This window comes from Xyrauchen texanus, chromosome 26 (assembly GCF_025860055.1).
Source record: "Xyrauchen texanus isolate HMW12.3.18 chromosome 26, RBS_HiC_50CHRs, whole genome shotgun sequence".
In the NCBI taxonomy this organism is placed as follows: Eukaryota; Metazoa; Chordata; class Actinopteri; order Cypriniformes; family Catostomidae; genus Xyrauchen; species Xyrauchen texanus.
The window spans coordinates 3,168,102-3,178,101 of NC_068301.1; the positions used below are offsets into that span (position 1 = coordinate 3,168,102).

The 10,000-nt window shown below is 30.5% G+C and overlaps 1 protein-coding gene and 1 pseudogene across 1 annotated transcript in view; both read right to left on the reverse strand.

Moving 5' to 3' along the window:
• Positions 1-167, reverse strand: part of LOC127619522 (E3 ubiquitin-protein ligase znrf2-like) — an 18,290-nt pseudogene extending 18,123 nt beyond the window's left edge.
• A 2,430-nt stretch (positions 168-2,597) lies between these two features.
• Positions 2,598-10,000, reverse strand: part of LOC127620156 (maturin) — a 10,135-nt gene continuing 2,732 nt past the window's right edge. The window contains exons 2-3 of the mRNA XM_052093271.1: positions 9,653-9,775; positions 2,598-2,900 (exon numbers count right to left, since the gene is read on the reverse strand). Coding sequence (XP_051949231.1) covers positions 2,793-2,900; positions 9,653-9,775 — 231 coding nt within the window. The 3' untranslated portion in view covers positions 2,598-2,792. The remainder of the gene's footprint in view (positions 2,901-9,652; positions 9,776-10,000) is intronic.

The following is a 10,000-nucleotide window of genomic DNA, read 5'->3' on the forward strand; positions in this document are numbered from 1 at the left end:
GGATTTACACACAAAGAAAAATAAAAATAATTAAATAATTAAATTAATAAATAATATAAAATATATTTCACACATGGATTTACACACAAATAAAAATAATTAAATTAATAAATAATGTAAAATATATTTCACACATGGATTTACACACAAAGAAAAAGAAAAATAATTAAATAAATAAATTAATAAATAATGTAAAATATATTTCACACATGGATTTACACACAAATAAAAATAATTAAATTAATAAATAATGTAAAATATATTAAATATATTTCACACATGGATTTACACACAAATAAAAATAATTAAATTAATAAATAATGTAAAATATATTAAATATATTTCACACATGGATTTACACACAAAGAAAAAGAATTAAATAATTAAATTAATAAATAATATAAAATATATTTCACACATGGATATACACACAAAGAAAAAGAAAAATAATTAAATAATTAAATTAATAAATAATATAAAATATATTTCACACATGGATTTGCACACAAAGAAAAAGAAAAATAATTAAATAATTAAATTAATAAATAATATAAAATATATTTCACACATGGATTTGCACACAAAGAAAAAGAAAGAATTAAATAATTAAATTAATAAATAATATAAAATATATTTCACACATGGATATACACACAAAGAAAAGAAAAGAAAATTAATTAAATTAATAAATAATATAAAATATATCTCACACATGGATTTACACACAAAGAGAAAGAAAAGAATTAATTAAATTAATAAATAATATAAAATATATTTCACACATGGATTTACACACAAAGAGAAAGAAAAATAATTAAATAATTAAACAAATAAATAAATAAAATTATGCTACAAAAACGTACACAGTTTAGATAAATATATCATTAATACTGCTAGTGCCGAAAGTGAGCTTATCACTGAAAAACATTAGACAAACAAAACGCATTAAATTAAAATAAAATTAGAAATACAATAAAAACAGAAATCAAATCACAGAACCAGCACAAAACAGCATCTTTGATCTCAGTGACACACTTCCACATAATGTTGATAACATCATCTCTACACTTCACGTAAGACTGAGCGTGTGCAGGAAGACACTACAGAAGCACACATGTGTACCATCAGCATATTCACACACAGTATGTGGTTTAGAAACATATTCGGCCTCTGCTGACCTCCTGTGGCACACACCGTGACCTTTTCCCAACATGAAATCATGTCAAATTTGTGCACCGATAAGAGTGAAGCATATGATGATTTAAAGAGGTCACAGTAACGCCACATCAACAACTAGTTTTTAATATCAAAAGTACCATATAGCCAACTTAAGAACCTTTTTTTTGCTAAACCAAATAACCATTGAAGAAGCTTTATTTTAGGAACATGAACTTCTTTAGATTCGGCTACTTTATGACATTCAGACATCTGACCTGTCAGAAGACAGAGATGAATAAAGAATAGATCAACCAGGTCTTATATGTAGAATAATCCTATCGAAAGACAATAAGGCATATGATACAACGATCAAGGTCAAAGAAATCTGTCTGTTTACATTTCTAACCCACTCACTGAAACTGAGACTTCACCTTCTGATCGGACCCTTATTGTCAGACACTTTGTATGCACGTGCAAGCAGTTTTGGTTATTATTATTATTATTATTATTATTATTATTATTTCTTTGTCTTTTAGCACATACTTTGGAGCCATTTACAATGTATTTCACTGTTAGGTCAATCACCACCCAAGGTCAAGTTCCCTCATCAGTCACAATACTTCCATAATGGACTTTGGAACTAAGAACTATTACAACAATGACTTTCTGGTTTTCTATTATGATGTCATATTGGGTTCTCAGTGATGCTATCTTTGATTACTCTGCTGCAAATGAACAATGGCTCTGCTCGAATAGCATACCGCCAAACTACTCGCGACTATTTCTGCAATATATTGCAAAGTATACAACCAAAGCACAATGCAAAGAATACTGTATCTCACAACGCAATGTGCACAACTTGACCGTTCATTTCCGGCGTGATCTAATGAACCGCACAACAAGTTTAACATCACTTTTGTCTCACTATTTGATCAGCCTGCCGAGAGTTAAGACGCTTTTACACATAATAAGATTTAAAAAATGCTAAATATCCATTTTCAAGATGATAACTGGACGCCACTTAAACATGCAGGTAATAAGTGACAACGGAGCATAGTACTGTATTGTACTGTTTCACATTGTATTTTTGAGACATCAGTAGGCAGCATACTTTATATAGTACTCTAGTATTCCATCCCGAACAAGGCAAAATCGCATACTAGCATACTACTCCCACTATTTCTGCTATAGCATTAGTAAGATTCATATTAGTGTATGCGATTGTGAATTTAACCATGGTTTCTGGTCTGCTACCTTGTGATGTCATATCCTGTCACAGGTTTATGAGAGTAGACTTACACAGAATTATTGGGAGTGAGCTTTTTGTTTTATCTCTGGTTGAATGAGTTAAGTTGAGTGATATGAAAATAATTTAGAGGAAAATGCTAGAACCATGATGCAGGAAAAGCTGTCCAGATACCAAAGGGTGTAATGATGCAGTGTGTGTGTGTGTGTGTGTGTGTGTGTGTGTGTGTGTGTGTGTGTGTGTGTGTGTGTGTGTGTGTGTGTGTGTGTGTGTGTGTGTGTGTGTGTGTGCCTGTGTGTATATAAGAAGAGAAGCCAGGTAAACAAGGTTCAGAGAGAGGGGGCTGAAGTAGAGACTGTGGCCCAGTGCGGAGCCTCTCTGCTGGGCATTATTGCTGGCTCACACCCATCTGCTGGTGGTCTGGCTCTGGTTCCTCCTCCACATCTGCATGATACTGGTCGAATGTGTCATCATCAATATCTGGAAGACCCAAGAGCTGCAGGAGAAATTCACAATTATTTAATATACAATAGAAGATAATGGAATAGAATAGAATAGACTAAAATAGAAAGAACAACTAAACTGAACAGAATGAATATAATAGTATAAAATAGACAGAAAAGACCCAAATAGTCTATAAAAGAACAGAACAACAACAAAGAATTGGACAGAATGAACAGAATCAAATTATCTAATAACAGAATAAATGAATAGAGTGATATGTAGTGGTACATACAGGATTGAGTAGTCTCAGATAGACTACAATAGAACATAACTAAAGAGAATAAAATAGAATACCGTAGAACAGAATAGAAGACGGAATTGAAAAGACTCAGATAGACGAGAACAGAACAACTCAAATGAACAGAATGGAACAGAATAGAATTAACAGAATCAAATTGTTTTAGAATAGATATAAAAATGGAATGTATGAACGGAACTCAATAAACACAAATAGACTTAAACAAAACAGATAGAATGAACAGAATGCTATGAACAAAATAATCAAATAATCTCAAATAGAACTGACCAACTAAAATTAATATAAAAGAATAGAGGTGGACTGGGTAGCTCAGTGAGTACTGACGCTGACTATCACCCCTGGAGTCGTGAGTTCGAATCCCAGGGTGTGCTGAGTGACTCCAACCAAATTGGCCCGGTTGCTAGGGAGGGTAGAGTCACATGGGGTAACCTCCTCGTGGTGGTGATTAGTGGTTCTCTCAATGGGGCGTGTGGTGAGTTGTGTGTGGATCGTGGAGAGTAGCATGAGGCCACCACGAGGACCTACTAAGTAATGGGAATTGGACATTCCAAATTGGGAGTTTTTTGGGAGACAAAAATGAATAAAATATAATTGAACAATCTCACAAAGACTAGAACAACTAAACAGAACAGAATAAACAGAATCAAACAGTTTTAGAATAATATAGAACAATTGAATGGGATGGTATGAACAGAATTGTATTAACTCAAATAGACTAAAACAAAACAGATAAAATGAACAGAATAAAATGGTTTGAACAGAATCTAATCATCTCAAATAGAACAGAAAAACAAACTTAGAATTGAATTGAATAGTCAATAGACTAGAAGAGAACAACTAAATAGAATCGAATACAATAGAATACAATAGACAGAATTAAAAAGACTCAAATGGACTACAACAGAACAAATAAAAATAACAGAACAGAATAAAATAAAATAGAGCATAATAAAATAAAATAAAAATAAAAGATAGCTTTAGAATAGAACAGAATGGTGTGAAAAAAAATCGAATAATCTCATATAGAACAGAACAACTAAACTGAATATAATAGAATTGAATATACTCACACAGACTAGAACAACTAAACGGAATAGAATAGAATTGTATAAACTCACATAGAATAGAATTGTATAAACTCACAGAGACCAGAACAACTAAACTGAATAGAATAGAATTGAATAAACTCACCCAGACTAGAACAACTAAACGAATAGTATAGAATTGAATAAACTCACCTAGACCAGAACAACTAAACTAAATAGAATAGAATTGAATAAACTCACCTAGACTAGAACAACTAAACGGAATAGAATAGAATTGAATAAACTCACATAGACCAGAACAACTAAACGGCATAGAATATAACTGAATAAACTCACATAGACTAGAACAACTAAACGGCATAGAATAGAATTGTATAAACTCACATAGACTAGAACAACTAAATTGAATAGAATAGAATTCAATAAACTCACACAGACTAGAACAACTAAACGGAATAGAATTGTATAAACTCACATAGACTAGAACAACTAAACGGAATAGAATAGAATTGAATAAACTCACATAGACAGAACAACTAAACTGAATAGAATAGAATTGAATAAACTCACCTAGACAAGAACAACTAAACTGAATAGAATAGAATAGAATTTAATAAACACACAGAGACTAGAACAACTAAACGGAAAAGAATATAATTTTATAAACTCACATAGACTAGAACAACTAAACGGCATAGAATAGAATTGTATAAACTCACAGAGACCAGAAAAACTAAACTGAATAAACTCACCTAGACCAGAACAACTAAACTAGACCAGAACAACTAAACTAAATAGAATAGAATTGAATAAACTCACATAGACCAGAACAACTAAACTGAATAGAATATAATTGAATAAACTCACATAGACTAGAACAACTAAACTGAATAGAATAGAACTGAATAAACTCACAGAGACTAGAACAACTAAACTGAATAGAATAAAATTCTATAAACTCACATAGACTAGAACAACTAAACGGCATAGAATAGAATTGTATAAACTCACAGAGACCAGAACAACTAAACTGAATAGAATTGAATAAACTCACCTAGACCAGAACAACTAAACTAAATAGAATAGAATTGAATAAACTCACATAGACCAGAACAACTAAACTAAATAGAATAGAATTGTATAAACTCACCTAGACTAGAACAACTAAACGGCATGGAATAGAATTGAATAAACTCACATAGACCAGAACAACTAAACTAAATAGAATAGAATTGTATAAACTCACCTAGACCAGAACAACTAAACGGAATAGAATTGAATAAACTCACCTAGACTAGAACAACTAAACGGAATAGCATAGAATTGAATAAACTCACCCTGACTAGTATAACTAAACGGAATAGAATAGAATTGAATAAACTCACATAGACCAGAACAACTAAACTAAATAGAATAGAATTGTATAAACTCACCTAGACCAGAACAACTAAACGGAATAGAATTGTATAAACTCACATAGACTAGAACAACTAAATTGAATAGAATAGAATTCAATAAACTCACACAGACTAGAACAACTAAACGGAATAGAATTGTATAAACTCACATAGACTAGAACAACTAAACGGAATAGAATAGAATTGAATAAACTCACCTAGACAAGAACAACTAAACTGAATAGAATAGAATTTAATAAACACACAGAGACTAGAACAACTAAACGGAAAAGAATATAATTTTATAAACTCACATAGACTAGAACAACTAAACGGCATAGAATAGAATTGTATAAACTCACAGAGACCAGAAAAACTAAACTGAATAAACTCACCTAGACCAGAACAACTAAACTAGACCAGAACAACTAAACTAAATAGAATAGAATTGAATAAACTCACATAGACCAGAACAACTAAACTGAATAGAATATAATTGAATAAACTACATAGACTAGAACAACTAAACTGAATAGAATATAACTGAATAAACTCACAGAGACTAGAACAACTAAACTGAATAGAATAAAATTCTATAAACTCACATAGACTAGAACAACTAAATGGCATAGAATAGAATTGTATAAACTCACAGAGACCAGAACAACTAAACTGAATAGAATTGAATAAACTCACCTAGACCAGAACAACTAAACTAAATAGAATAGAATTGTATAAACTCACCTAGACCAGAACAACTAAACGGCATAGAATAGAATTGAATAAACTCACCTAGACCAGAACAACTAAACTAAATAGAATAGAATTGTATAAACTCACCTAGACTAGAACAACTAAACGGCATAGAATAGAATTGAATAAACTCACATAGACCAGAACAACTAAACTAAATAGAATAGAATTGTATAAACTCACCTAGACCAGAACAACTAAACGGAATAGAATTGAATAAACTCACCTAGACTAGAACAACTAAACGGAATAGCATAGAATTGAATAAACTCACCTAGACTAGTATAACTAAATGGAATAGAATAGAATTGAATAAACTCACATAGACCAGAACAACTAAACGGAATAGAATATAATTGTATAAACTCACCTAGACTAGAACAACTAGACGGAATAGAATATAATTGAATAAACTCACATAGACTAGAACAACTAAACTGAATAGAATATAATTGAATAAACTCACATAGACTAGAATAACTAAACGGAATAGAATAGAATTGAATAAACTCACATAGACTAGAACAACTAAATGGAATAGAATATAATTGAATAAACTCACATAGACTAGAACAACTAAACGGAATAGAATATAATTGAATAAACTCACATAGACTAGAACAACTAAACTGAATAGAATATAATTGAATAAACTCACATAGACTAGAACAACTAAACGGAATAGAATATAATTGAATAAACTCCCATAGACTAGAACAACTAAACGGAATAGAATATAATTGAATAAACTCACATAGACTAGAACAACTAAACGGAATAGAATATAATTGAATAAACTCACATAGACTAGAACAACTAAACGGAATAGAATATAATTGAATAAACTCACATAGACTAGAACAACTAAACGGAATATAATATAATTGAATAAACTCACATAGACTAGAACAACTAAACGGAATAGAATATAATTGAATAAACTCACATAGACTAGAACAACTAAACGGAATAGAATATAATTGAATAAACTCACATAGACTAGAACAACTAAACGGAATAGAATATAATTGAATAAACTCACATAGACTAGAACAACTAAACGGAATAGAATATAATTGAATAAACTCACATAGACTAGAACAACTAAATGGCATAGAATAGAATTGTATAAACTCACAGAGACCAGAACAACTAAACTGAATAGAATTGAATAAACTCACCTAGACCAGAACAACTAAACTAAATAGAATAGAATTGTATAAACTCACCTAGACCAGAACAACTAAACGGCATAGAATAGAATTGAATAAACTCACCTAGACCAGAACAACTAAACTAAATAGAATAGAATTGTATAAACTCACCTAGACTAGAACAACTAAACGGCATAGAATAGAATTGAATAAACTCACATAGACCAGAACAACTAAACTAAATAGAATAGAATTGTATAAACTCACCTAGACCAGAACAACTAAACGGAATAGAATTGAATAAACTCACCTAGACTAGAACAACTAAACGGAATAGCATAGAATTGAATAAACTCACCTAGACTAGTATAACTAAATGGAATAGAATAGAATTGAATAAACTCACATAGACCAGAACAACTAAACGGAATAGAATATAATTGTATAAACTCACCTAGACTAGAACAACTAAACGGAATAGAATATAATTGAATAAACTCACATAGACTAGAACAACTAAACTGAATAGAATATAATTGAATAAACTCACATAGACTAGAATAACTAAACGGAATAGAATAGAATTGAATAAACTCACCTAGACTAAACAACTAAACGGAATAGAATTGAATAAACTCACATAGACTAGAACAACTAAACGGAATAGAATAGAATTGTATAAACTCACATAGACTAGAACAACTAAACTGAATAGAATATAATTGAATAAACTCACATAGACTAGAACAACTAAACTGAATAGAATAGAATTGTATAAACTCACATAGACTAGAACAACTAAACGGAATAGAATATAATTGTATAAACTCACATAGACTAGAACAACTAAACTGAATAGAATATAATTGAATAAACTCACATAGACTAGAACAACTAAACTGAATAGAATAGAATTGAATAAACTCACATAGACCAGAACAACTAAACGGAATAGAATATAATTGTATAAACTCACCTAGACTAGAACAACTAAACGGAATAGAATATAATTGAATAAACTCACATAGACTAGAACAACTAAACTGAATAGAATATAATTGAATAAACTCACATAGACTAGAATAACTAAACGGAATAGAATAGAATTGAATAAACTCACCTAGACTAGAACAACTAAACGGAATAGAATATAATTGAATAAACTCACATAGACTAGAACAACTAAGCGGAATAGAATAGAATTGTATAAACTCACATAGACTAGAACAACTAAACTGAATAGAATATAATTGAATAAACTCACATAGACTAGAACAACTAAACTGAATAGAATAGAATTGTATAAACTCACATAGACTAGAACAACTAAACTGAATAGAATATAATTGAATAAACTCACATAGACTAGAACAACTAAACTGAATAGAATAGAATTGTATAAACTCACATAGACTAGAACAACTAAACTGAATAGAATATAATTGAATAAACTCACATAGACTAGAACAACTAAACTGAATAGAATATAATTGAATAAACTCACATAGACTAGAACAACTAAACTGAATAGAATAGAATTGTATAAACTCACATAGACTAGAACAACTAAACGGAATAGAATAGAATTGAATAAACTCACATAGACTAGAACAACTAAACGGCATAGAATAGAATTGTATAAACTCACATAGACTAGAACAACTAAACGGAATAGAATATAATTGAATAAACTCACATAGACTAGAACAACTAAACGGAATAGAATATAATTGAATAAACTCACATAGACCAGAACAACTAAACGGAATAGAATATAATTGAATAAACTCACATAGACTAGAACAACTAAACGGAATAGAATATAATTGAATAAACTCACATAGACTAGAACAACTAAACGGAATAGAATATAATTGAATAAACTCACATAGACTAGAACAACTAAACGGAATAGAATAGAATTGAATAGAACAACTAAACAATCAAACAGAAAAGATACAAAACAGAACAACAGAACATAGTAGAATGAACAGAACAGATCAGAATCAAATTCTGTTACATTTGAAATACAATGTTATCAAATTCAACATAATTGAATAGAATGTAATGCTCTATTATACCATGTGCTGCACATACTGTACTTGTCAGTGTGAGTGTGTGTGAGAGAAACATACAGGCCTGAAGGATCTGAAGACTTTATCCAGCACCTCCAGCAGTGTTTTCTTCCCGCAGGACGAGATGTAGTCCTGTGCTAACTGCAGAAACGGCAGACAGTCCTCGCTCTCACTCCACACATGCTGAAAACACACGGGATAAGTTTATACACATGACATCACCAGCAGCTTCACTGCTCTCTCAACGTTTAGCTCAAGATTTAGATTTACAATCTCTAATTGATCAAATCAATCCCACACATTGAATGACCTGTTTTACTTAAACATAGGTGATTCTAGAGCGGCAAAGTTCTGTAAAACTTTTAGAGATAAATACAGACATATGGAGGTGAAAATGTATTTTTATAT